General features: G+C 42.7%; 1 protein-coding gene across 4 annotated transcripts in view; it reads left to right on the top strand.

Moving 5' to 3' along the window:
• TRPA1 (transient receptor potential cation channel subfamily A member 1) overlaps positions 1-13,429 on the top strand; it is a 321,861-nt gene extending 308,432 nt beyond the window's left edge. For all 4 annotated transcript variants that reach the window (XM_073631793.1, XM_073631794.1, XM_073631792.1 and 1 more), the window contains 2 exons: positions 4,567-4,664; positions 6,463-13,429. In XM_073631793.1, coding sequence (XP_073487894.1) covers positions 4,567-4,664; positions 6,463-6,667 — 303 coding nt within the window. In that variant the 3' untranslated portion in view covers positions 6,668-13,429. The remainder of the gene's footprint in view (positions 1-4,566; positions 4,665-6,462) is intronic.
• The last annotated feature ends 2,956 nt before the right edge of the window (positions 13,430-16,385 follow it).

Raw genomic sequence — 16,385 nt, 5'->3', positions numbered from 1 at the left:
TAAAAATTGCCCCCTTGGCTTTCAGATTCTGATAAGCCCCCTGCCCGCAGACCCCCACAACCACCAGCCATGGTTGTGGGGATGGGGCCCTTGTCCAAATCAACACAGGGACAAGGTGCTTTGGAGGGGGGGGTGGGTTCGCTCGCTCACCCCCCCTTTCCTGACCTGCCAGGCTGTATGCCCTGATAAGGGTCTGGTATGGATTTTTGGGGGATCTCACGCCTTTTTTTTAAATTTTTTTTTAACTGGCAATTTTTTTTTTAATTTCATGATTCATCAGTTGTTAAGGACACTGTGGCCGGCTTTCTGGCCCCGCTCCTTAACAACCAGCTTATAAAGCTTTGCCCCATCAGGACGCAAAATGCACTGTGCAGTGCATTGCAGGGCGTTTGGTGGGGCGAACACCCACCAGACACCCTGCAAATTGGACGAACGGGCCAAACAGCCAGCATTCAGCCCGAACTCATGCTGGGGCCAAATCATTCCTCCAACACTACTGGCCATCAGATACCAGCACAGGAAGTCTCTCTGCACTAATAACTTATTTGCGTTTTTTCTTTTTTAATAATGCAGCACATCACAACCCAATGTGCAGTGCTGTTGACACCTATTAAACTAGTGAATTAAATACTTTGACATCTCTTAAAGCCAACTTTCCATTCCAATGGCAGACACGTTCCATCTCATATCTAGGTACCGCTATTCCTAGATGTATATCAGAAATCTACGCCCTAATTTTCAGCCCTCTTCTAACTAAGCTGCGATGCCTCTCTGAGGAATGCAAGGACCTATCAGTGTAATGGTTTGGACGTATGAGCGCATTGAAAATGGACATACTTCCAAAATTACAATATTTATTTCAAGCTCTTCCGATTGCTCTCCCATCAGGTTTCTTTCGTGCCCTCCGTACTATGGCAATTCGCTTTGTATGGGGAGGGAGCCATCCCAGACTGAAACACAAGCTTCTATGTGCCCCCATTCATAAAGGAGGGGTTGGTTTACCTGACTTTGAGGTATACCATAGCTCAGCAGTAATTTCTCGAGTTCTGGAGTGGTTCCCTCGTCCTCTGACCAAAGCATCAACTTTGATAGAACAGGATATGTCTTCGGACGACCTCAGGGCACTTCTCTGGGGATTCGATAAAACTTATAAATCCATCCCAATCTTATCCCCCCTTACCAGAGATGCCTTGGCGGTATGGTACCGAAAAAGAGAGACATACTCACTGTCTACTGAACCGAGTCCCTTCACTCCCTTATTCGATAATCCAGCTCTCCTAGAAGGTAGACTTGTACACAACTTGGGAAGTTACTCAAGAGATCCCTGGCCCACAGCACAACAATTTGTAGATTCAGAGAAAGGTACCTTTGTGATTCTTCATAGTACAGCTGCCTCTAGGGTTACATGGCTTACTCGTTTACATTTAACCTCCTACTCCAAGAAACTTCATGACTCCAATCTCATACACAGGCCTCTGACTGGGTTCGAACAACTAACTACTTACACAGAGACGCCTCGCCATACCCTATCACTGGTGTATAGGATGTCAATAGATCACACTTATAACAACCTTCCTAAATACCCCACTGCATGGTCGGAGGAGCTTGGGAAAGACATAACGGAGGCGGAATGGGGTAAAGCTTTTCTTTTTACCCACAAATCATCTATCTCGAGTTACACTCAGGAAAAAAATTATAAATTACTATCAAGGTGGTACCGGGTCCCAACTACTCTCAGGACTATGTTCCCATCTGCAACCGATGTCTGCTGGAGATGTAACTCCGCAACGTATAAGCATATCTGGTGGGAGTGTGATGTGATTCTGCCTTTTTGGACACAAATTTTTCAAATCTATAATGGAGAAAATTGAGTACTGTCCGTGATACTTTTTTTATTTGCACTAACATACAATTTTTCAGGACAAGCTTTTGGGGTATGTCCCCTTCTTCACCTTGAAGAAGGGGACATACCCCGAAAGCTTGTCCTGAAAAATTGTATGTTAGTGCAAATAAAAAAAGTATCACGGACAGTACTCAATTTTCTCTGTCACAATTGCACTAATACGGCTACAACAAATCAAGTCAAATCTATAATGAAATTTATGACAAATCTCTCACACCTTCCCCCATCATAGCACTTCTCTCTGTACTTCCCGGGACCCTCAAATCCCAAAAACACAGTCTTCTCAAATTTTTCCTGAGTGCGGCGAGACAATTAATTCCTAGACATTGGAAAACTACCTCTCCTCTATCTCTCATTGAATGGGTGGCTGAAATAAATGATATTATGCTTATGGAGGAGATGCAGGCTAAATCCATAGAAAAAGAAGCAAAGTTTTCGTTCATCTGGAGTATCTGGAGGCATTACTCTACTTCAGACAAATTAAAAAACAGACTTTCACCAGTAAATACAACTTAAGAGACAGAGTTCTCCTAATTCCCCTTCTAACCTTTATGTGATTATTGCACATACAAATAGGTGAGGTCCGCTGCCTCTACCCCCCCCCCCTTACTTACTCCCCTTCTCGGGGTTCCCCCTTTTTTATCATCCCTTCTCTTCTTTCTTTTATTCTTTTAACTTCTCTATCCCTATTCTTTTCTTTTTTTCTGATAATCACTTTATGTGCCAAATACACTTGTAGCTGCCAGTATATGTAATCTAGGCAGCCAAGACACTCGAAAGTACTATCAACCCTGGTTCTGAGGGTACATATGAAATATCTGCCCCCTCGGCCTCTGGAGCAGCAGGATCCCATTGTGGCTTCCGGGCTAGAGGTATAGGCAGTATTATAAAAGTCAGCATTGTATCAGAACCTTTTTGTCACTGACATCTCTTCTAATCATATTCATGCATGTAAATAATGTACTATATAAATGTTTACACGTTTCATGTTTTAAATCGGTACACCCTATGTTTGGGTCCTGATCTAGCTTTTGTACTTTTCTGTTTATAATGTGAAAAATAATAAAAACATATTGAACCTAAACTAGTGAATTAGGGTACCATTTTAAGCTGGCTGGATTGTTAAAAATCTTCCAGGAATTCGGGATGCTCTGCCAGGTTACTCTCATACAGATTATTGCCTATATTAAAGAGACTCACCTGTGCTACAGCTGAGCTGGCTTCCATTCACATATTCCTCTAACTACTGTCTGATTTATATATAGGGGTAGTATAAACCAAACCCCTGCCTACTTTCCAGAGATGCAGGCGCACAAAGCCCCGCTGCTCTCCACCTCTTCTCCGCGGCGCCGCCATTCTAACTGTGGGCTCCCGGCTGTGGCTTCACAACCGGGCGCGCACTGCACATGTGCAAGCCGCGCAGTGACGTGTCCCAGAAGATTGCAGGGAAGGAGGGGGGAGAAGTGATCTTCTTTCCAGTGCCACGGCGCCAGGGGAGGAAGTGGGAGCTGGGTTCCTGTAAAAACAGGGTACTCGCCCCCCCCCCCCAACAAAAAATGACATGCCAAATGTGGCATGTCAGGGGGTCACCAACACTTAAAGCGGAAGTTACATTTTTTCCGCTTTAAACAGAATAAATAATAGTAAACAACTGTTTGATTTTTTAATTTTCCTGTTGATTTCAATAGAATTATACTTGGTTTTAGCTAAAGTGGAACTCTACACTCTCAATCAGCATTGGCTAATTTGAATCCTTATGCTGCTAGCATTAGTAAATAGATAGGAAGGTATATCATATTACTTGTTGTAAGCTTATTTTTTTTTTTTTCTCAATTAATTTCTGGTTTCCAAGCCTAGGCAAATTATGTCATACATCCCAAGAGTCTTTAGCGGGGGAAGATGGGCTTTCTCAGCTAAGCACACCCTCCTGTCTGCATGCCTGAGCTAAGGGCAGATGAATTCCAGGAAGTAAATACTACATGAATCATCTGCCCTTACTCAAGATGGCCACGGCCAGAAAAACTAGGGAGTGTTTTTCAAAGTGATTTCTCAGCAAAATAAAGCATGGAGACATGGATGGAAGAGTTTGCTTTGAATATTAAAAATTAATAAAATAGCATTATTGGTTTGTGCTGCTCAGATGCAGTGTAATCCCTCTTTAAACAATAGCGCTAGACTAGCACCCCCTCACATGTTTTTACACTTATTTCTGAGCTACTTGGGCTTTTAATGATTCAAACATACATATATGAATGTTGAGTTAGTTTAATAAATTGCCATGAAAACATTGTTGAGTTTTGACCACATAAGATACTTTGATTGTAGTATGTGAAGAAAATAAAGCCACTTTTTGCAAAAGAGTGCAGAATGGTGACCTTTTTGAAATATCATGTCTGAAATACTGTTGTACAGCCTTGGGAAAATTGGGAGAGGACAGAAAGAAGAGGGTCATCTGTAAATGTATTTTTGTATGCAAAATAAATAAATAAATCTTAATAAAAATGTATTTAAAAAAATACATTAGCACTACACGCTACAGTATCGCATCAAGTCAATCTGGTTTTATTGACTAAAAATACCAAAACTTACCGTAATAGTGAAATTGTTTCAATATATAGCAGGATGTAAATATATATAAATGAAAATTTTCCTTTCTTCATCAGAATTTACTTAAGTATTTCATTGAGTGTGATGGCTTTAAAGTTGAAGCTCCTATCAATGATGCAACGCTGGAACTGGAGCTGTGGAAACAAAAAAACAGGTTAGCATATGCAGCAGTTTATAAAGAACAATCATAGGGATGTGTTCTGAACCTTGGCAACTGCAACTGTAGAGCACTCAGCACAGGACAGAAATGAATGCAGTTTATGGGATGTGTTATTACTCTGTGGTAATACTATGTTATTGGTAATTCTATGTCCTGTATTTTTTTACGTTGTTTCTTCTTTATTCCAAAGGCTTCATTATAGAATAATGCACCATGTACCACAGTACTGCTTCCCCATCATATATATACGTAGCATGAAGCAAAAGGGTGAAGATGAGATAATAAAAATTGCTGAGCTGCAGATCCCACAGGTGTTCTTGATGTTTGCTCAGTAGATCTCTTTGATCGAACTGAGGTTAGATTTTAACAGGAAGTGTTCCAGTATTCTTTTCTTTATTTAAGAGGAACCAATGAGGAGTCTAAATATGGGACCACTTTCCATTATGTGTATGTATGCACGGTATACTTGCATTTAATGGCAAACTTACTAGAGAGTTTGCTTTCCCCTAGTTATACCAGCTCCACACTCTCTGTTGTTGCTCCACAGCCACTTGTGTCATCTTCTTCTCTGCTTCTTCTGCACCAGGGATGAGCCTAGTGTTTGGTCTCTTTAGGACATAGGGCATAGACGAATGTGACAGCTTCAGACTGCGGCAATATGCACCTGCTGCATCCTTACCAATCACTGGCATCACCCAGCCCATTCACTTACATAGCCGGGAATCCCTGGCCAAGTAAGCAAATGGGGGGTGGGGGAATGGAACCTTACATCTCTGGCCAGATTTGGCAATGATGTCATCACAATTCATGCCCCTTCCTTTATATAGCTGTCAAAAATTTGGGTTTCTTTATTTCTGGGTTACATTTTTTTTTTTTGGGGGGGGAAATGAGTAGGGGTACTATGTACTCCCTACTCATTTATGTGGGGAGTAGAATCTGGGGGTCCTCTTATTATTAAAGTGGGGTTCCAAATGCTGATAAGCCAACCTCTTACAGACCCCCACAACTACCAGGCAAGTGTTGTGTGGATGAGGCCCCCCTGGCAAGGTACACCCCCATATTGAGGGAATGTGGCCTGGTATGGTTCAGGAGGGGGGAGGCCCCATGCTTACCCCCTTGCCCGCTCCCTCCCTTTCCTGGTCAGTCAGGCTGCATGCTCAGATTAGTAGTTCTTTTTTTGGCAGTTTTTTTTTTTTTTTGTAGGAGGTACCGCTTAAAATCTATACAAGACTTATAGGGTCTAGTATGCATTTTGATGGGGGGGGGTCCTCTACACACATTTTTTTGTTCATTCTTGCTCCAGGATGCTACAGCAAACCCTTTCACATTGGTGGTTTTGTCTTCCTCACTTGGCCATAAATTTGCCCAGGGATCATGCCACTCCTGTTCATTATCATGACCCTGGGCTCTACTGTTCATCATTTTACAGATGCTGAGAGTGAGGTACAGTGCACACTGCATACAAAGAAATCAGTATATGTTTTTTTTAATTCCTAGCACTCAGAGAAAGAAGTTTTTTTTTTTTGTTTTTCACATACAGTAAGATATACTAAATATCTTGTACCAAAAAACTCTGCCTACTAACATTTTTTTCACTGTCTCCTATTTTGATTGTACTTATTATTGCAATAGTGATATATTGTTGTATTGCATAACTTTATCAAAGAAAATGTTTGGATTATTTCAGGCTTTAAAATCTGCTTACTCTTTAATCCATATCTCGCATGCACCAATGTACCATTAATTGATCTAAAAGCCATAGCTAAATGTATGTGCAAATATGCTTTTACAGGTTGAAGGACCTGTCCTCAATTATGCAGAAGCAGCATGAACTGATCAAGCTTATCATTCAGAAAATGGAGATTGTGTCAGAGGCAGAAGATGAAGACAGTCAGGATCTATTTCAGCATAACAAACCAAAGCAACAGAAGATTGAAGACAAAGAAAGCAAGTGGGATTGTGTGATGAAAGCTGTGAAGTGCAAAAAAGCAAATTAGGGAATGGTGATGCTATCTCTGTGCATGATAAGATGTCAACCGTATTTGGTCACAACTTGTAGTAGATCTAGTAGCATTTTACCTTTCTTTTTTGATGAAAATTAAACTTGTTTGTATGTAGTACAAGGACCTCATGCATGAAAACCAGTTGAACATGTACAGTATGTTTTGCTTCTTGGCACTTTTGAGCAGTGGTGGCTGGTGAAGTTTTAGGATGGGGGGGCGCCAGACTCCACTCTTCCTTTTTGACCCCTCTCACTTCTCATAAGCCCCACTCCTTATAGAATCCATCCACTCCGTCCCCTGTATTCCACTTGCTTCCACCCATAGTGTCAGGGGTATACAGCTCAGCATCACAGGACAGAGTATACAGCCCCAGCATCACAGGACAGGAGTATACAGCCCCAGATTCACAGGGCAGAGTATACAGCTCAGCCTCATAGGACAGAGTTTACAGCTCAGCCTCACAGATCAGAGTATACAGGTCAGCCTCACAGATTCACGGTATACAGCTCAGCCTCACAGATCAGGGTATATAGCTCTTCTTCCTTCCTGCACATAGAGTCTCTATATACAGGAAGCAGGGCCGGTGCAAGGTTTTCTATCTACTTAGGCAAAGGTGCATTTTGCCCCCCCCCCCATCACACACACACCCTCCTGTCACCCTGCACTGCCTTGCTGGTACCTCCTTCATATTGTGCCTGCAATGTGATGGATGTCATACAGCACTGAACATTTAAGCTCTGCTGAACTGCTGCTAAACAGCAGTGTGTAATGATGGGGCAGGGTTATGCATTCCCCTCTTCCCATTACTGGCTGGCACAGAAGAGAGGACGCAGAATTAGGGCACAGAAGACAGGTGCTTTAAAAATCCAAATCCCCAGCAAGTGGCTGGAGATTAATATTTTTCTGCCTCCCCCATCCTGGTGCCCTGATTAGCCCCATTAATATAGATATTGTATTAATTTATTTCTATGTATATCTCTATAGGTTGTGTGTGTGATTAGGAGCCACATTCTCCTCCCCCTCTGCAACTTAGCACTTTGCCACCTGACAAGCAGAGGACACACATTCTCTATCACATAATATGCACTTTATACACCGACTGTACCATGCACAGTAAGTCTACACCCTGTATACGGTGGATTTGATTTAAATCATGATTTAAATCACTAGAAAAAGGCTTGAATTAAATCAACTCAATTTAAATCATTATTTTTAAAGAGCAACTGTCATCTCTGTCCACAGCGGCTCCTCCTCTGACCCACTGCTGACTCACCAACAGTCCCATTCACTTTAATGGGACGGCTGTTGATGTGGCAGTGACACAACAAGGTGAGGGACGTGGTGGCAGCAGGTGAGTGGATGCCCGCTAACAGGGGCTGCCATGATGGATCTGAAATAACAGGTGCTCTATAAATGTAAGGACTTATTCTTGCTGGTAGTTAGAATCTTTAATATTTTGAAAAAAAAAAGAAGGTTCCCTATTTAGAATAATAACCGATTCAATCATACAGTTTGTAGTGTACGTTGATTTGCAAAACAATGAGATAAAGGAATATTCCTGAACTTTGTTTTATCTCATGGTTACTGTAAAAATTGTTTGCATGCATCAATGCAGTGCATGCTATCTCAGCTTGCAGAGCTTGGATTAATTGAATGAGTTTACCAAAAATATAAATATTGCAGAATATACAGCCTCATGCTACATAATTAAGCTCCATTTCATGATGAATAAACTAAATTATTAATGTGTCTAAATAGAAAACTATCTTTATCTTTTACTCCAAAAGCATTTTATTAAAATAAATTTGATGAAAATCTGAAAAATCGATTTAAATAAAGAAAATCAGATTAAAAAATCATTGATTTATATCCACCCTGACCCTGTATGGTCACCTCAGCCTTACACACACACACACACACACACACACACAAACACCATGTCATGCCTGTTTTCACACAATTACTGGGCTGCTGCTGCTGCTGAGGTAAATTGAGGCTGTGTACTGTGAAGAAGGGATCCTATGGAAACTGGGTACAGTACATTACAGGGGCCACACTTGATATCATACCCACGATGTCTATGTAAAAAGGGGCCACACTTGGTGTCATACACAGAATGTCTATGAAAATGGGGGCTACACTGGGTTCCATATATACAGAGACCACACTGGTGCCATACATAAGCTGTCTGGAAACAGGAGCCACAACTGGGTGCCACACATAGAATGTCTATGAAGACAAGGGGTATACACTCTGGGTGTCATACATACACAGGCCGCAGAGGGTGTTATACACAGGCTGTCTGTGAAAACAGGGTCCATGCACAATGACAGTGCCCTAATCCCGAGGTAACATGCATACACAGATAATCCTCTGCACTCAGACACATCAAATATAGGGAAATGTCATTACACTGTACACAGCAGCCACGTGCCCTTTTACAGAAGATGTACACAGTCATCTAGGGGTCCTGATGCTAGTCAATTTTGGGACCATTGTTCAAATCCTACCCCTTGTCTCCATAGACAGACAAAAATTGTTGTTTCTATTTCCATAGTGTAAGGATAGGCAGTGAACACCAGCAGATCCTGGTATAAATGGGCCTCATGTACAAATGGCAGGTTAGTAATGATGGAATGAGTGGCTTCCCTGACCTGTAAAGCTTGCAATCCAATATGGGGGAAGGAAATGACACCAGTGAAAGAGTCTTGGGTGAGCTATAGTCAGGGCTGTTCTCCTGATTCCTGAACACTTCACAATCCTCCACACTTCTCCTCACACTTCAGCCTGTGCCAGCACCACCACAGCACAGATTCCTTTATTTTTATTACTGCCCCATGTAACACCTAACATTCCCCCAACCATGGGAGAGTTCTCATTACAGTGCGAGGGGAAACAGGCCCCCCAGGTGGAGAGTAGAGCCTCCTATCTATCCTCCCTCCCCCACCAATAAATCAGCAATGTGAAAGGCAGACCTCTGGTCAGGGAAACGGTCAGCAAAGACTAAATACATAAATAAGGCAAACCCATGCGGTCACAATGCCTGACCAAGTAAGAAAAAACAACACAGATCCATATATGTGCAGGATGATGATAATGTGAACTGTGCACTGTGCAGCTTCTACTGCTGATCATCATCCTGACTGTGTACTGTGTGTGTGCCATGTGAGTGGAATCAGATCTTACATCTACAACATCCTGTTCCTCAGCTCCAGGTGAATCCCTTTTTCATGTTGCCCAATCTGCAGTGTGCACTGTGTGAGTGGAGAATGAGTGAGAGGCGAGCAGGAAAGTGTGTGCAGAGGAGCAGATCATGGCTGTTCAGAGTGTGTCAGAGAGACTGAGTCCCACGGCACGCTTAAATTAGCCTTACCTTGCCCGGAGTCACGCTGCTCAGCTTCCTAATCCACCACGGGTACAGTCAGTCGTACAGTCCACAGAACAGTGAGCTGGGAAACCAGAAGTGCCGCAAAAAGCACCGTCCTCCGGTCCCTGCCAATAAAAATAAAGCACAGGGGGCCAGAGACAAATGATTGGAGAGTGGGAGTGTTTGCGGGCGCATCGCTTGTGCCCTGAACACTCCCTAAACACAGGCAAATCAGCTTCCCAGCTTGCAATCAGCTGATTGCAAGCTGGAAAACTTCCCATAGACCGCTGTGTCTGGGCCTCGAAGTCCTAAAGTGAGGGGGGGTGGCGTCCATGCGCCCCCTATGGACAGGACGCCACTGCTTTTGAGCCTCCATTACCATTAATGACAACAATCAACCTTTTCCACTCCAACCGAGCTGACAACTCTCACTCTACTCACAACTCTCACTCTACTCTTTGTAGCAATAGATACTTCTTTTACTTTTATATTTTATTTTTTTAAATTTTGGCATTGGCCCAGGTACTCAGCTTCTTGTGTATTTTCTTTGAAAATAGCTTGCTTATTAGCTTTACAAATCACCAGAATTTAACAACAAGATTTGCACCCCTCCCCTTCCCCCTTTGCAAATTTCTAGCAAGCGTTACAAATCAGTTCATAAACTGAACTCATCCCTAGTTACATCGCTACTACTGTATATTGCTCTGGATATTTAACAAAAAATCTAAACAGCAGTTTGAAGTTAAAGCACGGTGGGATTGAATTAATAGTTTCTCTGTTTCTTTTTACATGAAAATATAGCAGCAAAATCTTGTGTAGACCTTATTATTGTAAAATAATATAATGTTTTAGAATAGGTTAAAAAATAGGTTTCAATGGAATGAAAAGCATTTAGACAAAAACACTAGTTCAGAAAAAGGTGTGGATGGATTAACTATCTGCTAAGGAGGAACTTTATCTTTTCAGACACTCATAAACAGTAATATATATATTTTTATTTAAAATTGGAACGCCGCTTTAAAGTGGAACTTCGGTCATTTTTTAATCTTTCCATCTATTACATCTTCTGTCCTTGTTGTTTTAACTTTGGATAGTAAAACATTTTTTTTCTGCCAGTAAATACCTTATACAGCCCACTTCCTGTTTCTTGTCTGGTAAAAAGCCTAGGCTTATGACATCATGCACAGCTCTCTCTTTCATTCTCATGAGAATTTGCCAGGAAAGGAGAGGGGTAAGTCATAAGAGGGCCAATGAGAGCTGCAGAACTGGAGGTGTGCCTCTGTGTGCCTGTGTAAATCCAGGAAGTGCACAAGCATCAGATTCAGCTGCCCACAGTTAAAATGGATGCAGCCAGACTCAGTGGAGGGAGATTTCTGCAGCATATTTGGCAAGTACAGAATCACAGTATATATAAAATAATTTGCAAGTGGTTAGAGGGAAGATGTTTTTATTACAAATTATGTGAGCAGACTGCAGTTCCTCTTTAAGAAGAGGGACACTTTAGGAAGATGGGGACCTGCTACATGTGTTGAGGCAAAACGTTGGCTTTTTGTTAACTTATGTTGAATATTTGTTATGGCTTATTAGTCTGAGCCCATTTGCAGTAGGTAATGGTCTACAGAGATATACCAATAATAACACAAAACATGAAATCACAGAAGAAATTAGCTAAATGACTTATTGTGTGGTTTTTCATTTTTCTTTCCTGTCCCACTTGCATGTGAACTTGAATAGCTTTTGCCATTCACTTTTCATTAAGAAATATCTACACTGCATTATCACCCAGTTATCATTACAGTGCCACTGTGAAAGGGAATGGAGTTTTTCAGTACACTGAAGGGAAGAGTTCTTTCCTTAGCAAACGTGCTATAGGATGAGTAGCTGTAGATTAACTCAAACGTTATTGTAAATTAATTTTGTACAATTGGGCTGGAGTTGGGGTTTATTAAATACCCATGTTAGAAAAGACAAGATCGCTAAGCAGCTGAGCAAAGAACTTCAAGTGTGGGTAAAGAAGTTAGGCATGCAGAGTCAAGGTGGATTCTGAGAAAGTCCATATGGACTATAGTGAGGGCTCCTTTTATCTGGACGATATTTTGTCACAATGCCATGAGCTAAATAAAGCACCCCAATTGTCAACTCTGTTCCACAGCTGCATACATGTGCGCTACACAAACACAAGTGGCTACAGGTACTGCATACACATTAGAGGCAAGGAAGTGTGCCAGAGCACTGGTGATGGACATGTAGCATGAACAGATACCCTGTTTCCCCGAAAATAAGACCTAGCGTGATTGTCGGTGATGGCTGCAATATAAGACCTACCCCCCAAAAAAGCCCTAGTTAAAGTCCTTGTAGGTCTTCTTTTCAGGGTAGGGCTTATTTTTGGGGAAAAAGGGTAGGGCTTATTTGGGGGGTAGGGCTTATATTGCAGCCACCACCGACAACCACGCTAGGTCTTATTTTCGGGGAAACAGGGTAGCTGTACAAAGGATGGATAGTGTGTTTTAGAGCAAACAGCCAGGTTCACTGGGAGACAGAACACAGGCTGGAGCTGGGTCACATTCACAAATTGTCATATGCATCAGCAGAGACACAATTAGGATCTCCTTTTATTGTTATTTACCTGTAGGGGATGCAAGAATCATGTTGGTGCAAAGCCTGCAAAGAATACTGCAGGTGCAGGTGCACATAGGTGGCAGATCCTTGTTATTTTGAATAGAGAAGGGTCTTTCTCTCTTGCAGCTATGAGCAAGCTAATCTTTGCTTGATGTCTGTGATGGAGTAGAGAGGGGGTGCACCCAACTCTGGACCACCAGAGGATCCTCCAGTCCTCCGCTGGGCCAGTCTAAGCTGCTGCGCTGCCGGTACACTGGCCTTATGGCCTTAGGGCATAAATAAGGTTGGACCCCTTGAACCCCTCCTCCCATATCTATGGCCAATCTTCATGTTTGTTAATTAAACCATTATACGCTGTACAGTACATTAACTCAACAAAATTCATTGCATATTTTGAGGGGACAGCAAGATACTGTTATACAAGCTGTACACTCACTACTTTATTTACTTTTATTCAGTGTTGTCACATGAAAAGATATAATAAAATATTTACAAAAATGTTAGGGGTGTACTCACTTTTGTGAGGTACTGTAACTTAAATTGTATTTTAATTGTATTTTGTGTTGTTTATTAATAGATTGTAGTATTGTGTAAGACATAACATTATGTTTTGTTTTCATGTTTTCTTTTTTGCAGTGACTATAATAAATGACTTGCATTATCTGTATCTATATCCAAGCCATTAGCATTAGGGCAGGTGAAATAATTTATTGTTTATAAGAAAGTGTTGTGAAAAAATATAAATACAAATAAAAAGTATGTTTTTTTTTCTTGGTTTATTTTCTTCAGTGGTTCTTCTATTTGTTCAGTCCCCTACTCAGTCAAACCTTGTGAATATGGCAGCAGCAGTCTAATATATCAAGTCTTTAAGATAGGTCTGCAATCCGGGAATGCATAGGTGTGAATAGATCCTGTGAGTCTTAATTCACAGAATGCATATTAGAAGTCATGAGTACAAAACAGAAAAGAGCGTAGGATTCAGGGGTGTGTAACTCACAGTGTAGGGCTAAGAAGAGTGCAAAATTCCCCCCCCCCCCGCGAGCAATACTCTCCCCCATGTTACCCTTTCATCAAAAACCCCACTCCCTCTCCTGCAAAAATACATCCAGCACTAGTCTTTAGTCTCACCCTTCACCCCCACCAGTGAAAAAAAAATCCCCCCCCCTCCCAGACCACCCCGCCCCCCCCAAAAAAACAAATCTTCTTCCCCCTTCCACAGCACAAGTACCCCTCCACCATCCCCAAAATCCCCAATCCCAACACAACCGCCCTTCTTCCCCATCCCAGCACTTACCACCACCCCTTCTATTACAAATCATCTTCCCCTACCAGCACAAATCCTCCTCCCCCGCAATACCCCCATGGCCCCCAACAGACAGGGGGACCCTTACAGCAGCGGGATTGGAGCTGCGGGGGGGCAATTACAGAGGAGACAAAAGAGAAGGGAGAAAGAGGTGCCAGGTGGCCTCTGGTGCGGTAGTTTTTAATAAATTAAATGTTTAAAAACAATCCACTCACACATGTCAGAGCGGTAGGCATGTCAGTCTGTAAAGTCCGCTGCCAGCGTTCTCCCAATCCACGCTAATGTGATCACTGAATCGCTGGAGGAATCCAGTATAAGGATACAGAGGGAAACTCCAGTGAACTGTCAGCCTCTGATGATGGAGGCGTGGTTAAGCCTCTGGAACGCTCTGATTGGTCACAGCGTCCCAGGCTATCTGACAGTTCACTGGCGTTTCTCCGTGGCCCTCTGTATCCTTATACCGGCTTCATCCAGTGATTCAGTGATCACAGCAGAGCAGCATGGATCAGGAGAATGCTGGCAGTGGACTTCACAGACTGACATGCCTTTCTGCTCTGACATGTGTGGGTGGGTTGTTTTTAAACATTTAATTTATTAAAAATGACTGCACCACCGCCTACCTGGTGCCTCTCTCTCCCTTCTCTTTTGTCTCCACTGTAAGTGATCCCCGCCCGCAGCTTCCATCCCCTGCTGTCCAGGTCCCCCTGTGTGGTGGGCCCCTACAGGAGGCCTCGTGGTACCCCCTGTCAGCGGCACCGATGTCCGGGTCTCAGGCAGAGGGAAACCCAGGCACATCATTCAAAACCTAGGTGACAACCTAGTCAAAACCCATCACGAACAGCTCATATTTACTGTAACATGCTAATGTATTTTTAAAAGTTATTTTTATTTTTAAAATCTGCAGCTTAAAGTATACATGAAGCCCAAACAGTTAGATTTATATTTAGAGTAGCAGAGGGTTAACACTGTGGCTGATCAGGACAGTTAGCATCCTTGCTCTTTTACTTTCTGTTATAGGATGACAGCTAACTGTCTCCTAACTTTACTTTTACATTGCCTGTTACATGCACCCCTGATGGAGATGTGACTGCGATGGCAAACAATAAGCCATTATCAGGAAACTGGTCTAAAGCAATGTTATGTAGCCAGAGCTGAAGTGACTGCATGTAGATGAAAAATGATTAAAGTAGGCTGTAGTTGATCTGCACTAGAGAAGAGGTTTGGGTCCCTTGCTACCATAGATTTGAGGCAAACCCTGCATGTCCATTGTCCACACAGTTCCAGGGAATTTATGCAAAGTTTTTTATGAAGGTTTATGACAAGTTTTCCTGACACCAAGAGAAAAATGGTGACAGGGGAGGGACTTCAAGCAGATTGGCAGCCTCAGCTCTATTCCTATGAGCTTTGTGAAGGGGGGGGGGGTGTCTCTTGCCTCCAATCAGCTCTCAGACCTCTCCTCACTGAGCTCTGCAAAGTGTAACTTCAGCTCTCTGACCTCCTTTTTTCTGAACTCTCAGATAAGCTTAAACATTCAGCACTTTGAACGTAGCACTTTGAACGTATGTGGAGAAGAGAAGACTGCAGATAGATAGATACAACTTATGTAGTAGGATTTGTTTATTCTCTGTGTATCACCTGAGGATAGTCCCTTCACTGAGTATTTGGAAGGGTTTACAGCCACTTTAAGTTCATAAGACCAGAACTGCAAGCTGGACAGCAGACCCAGCCACTTAGGAATTTGTTAAAGTGGTACTAAAGTCCTGTTTTTTTTTTTTACAAACATGTTACGCTTACCTACTCTGTGCAGTGGTTTTGCACAGAGCAGACCAGATCCTCCTCTTCTGGGGACCCTTTTTAGCACTCCTGGCCCCTCCCTCCTGCCAAGTGCCCACGCAGCAAGCAGCTTAAGCCACAGCTCCGTGTTTCCATTTAGACACAGAGCCATGAGTCAGCCTCGCCCCCTCTCTCTTCTGATTGCCTAATTGACTTTGATAGCAGCGGGAGCCAATGCGTCTCAGCCAATCAGGAGGGAGAGTCCTGGACGGCCGAGACACTTGTGTATATTGCTGGATAGAGGTGAGGCTCAGGTACACTGCTCTGTGTGTCCATTCAGATATGGAGCTGCAGCCTGGCCCCGCCCACTCCCTCTCCTCATTGGCTCACTGACTTTGATTGACAGCAACGGGAGCCAATGGTACTTTGCTGCTGTCTCAGCCAATGAGGAGGGAGAGTCCCAGACAGCCGAGTCTCTCGTGCAACATCGCTGGATCAGAGGGAGCTCAGGTAAGTATTAGGGTGGCTGCTGCACACAGGAGGCTTTTTATCCTAATGCATAGAATGCATTAAGATAAAAAAAACCTTCTGCCTTTACAACCACTTTAAGCATCCAGACTCAAAGAAGTCAAAGAGACATGTTATCATCT

This window comes from Aquarana catesbeiana, linkage group LG05 (assembly GCF_042186555.1).
Source record: "Aquarana catesbeiana isolate 2022-GZ linkage group LG05, ASM4218655v1, whole genome shotgun sequence".
NCBI lineage: Eukaryota > Metazoa > Chordata > Amphibia > Anura > Ranidae > Aquarana > Aquarana catesbeiana.
This window is presented reverse-complemented; position numbering and strand designations above follow the sequence as displayed.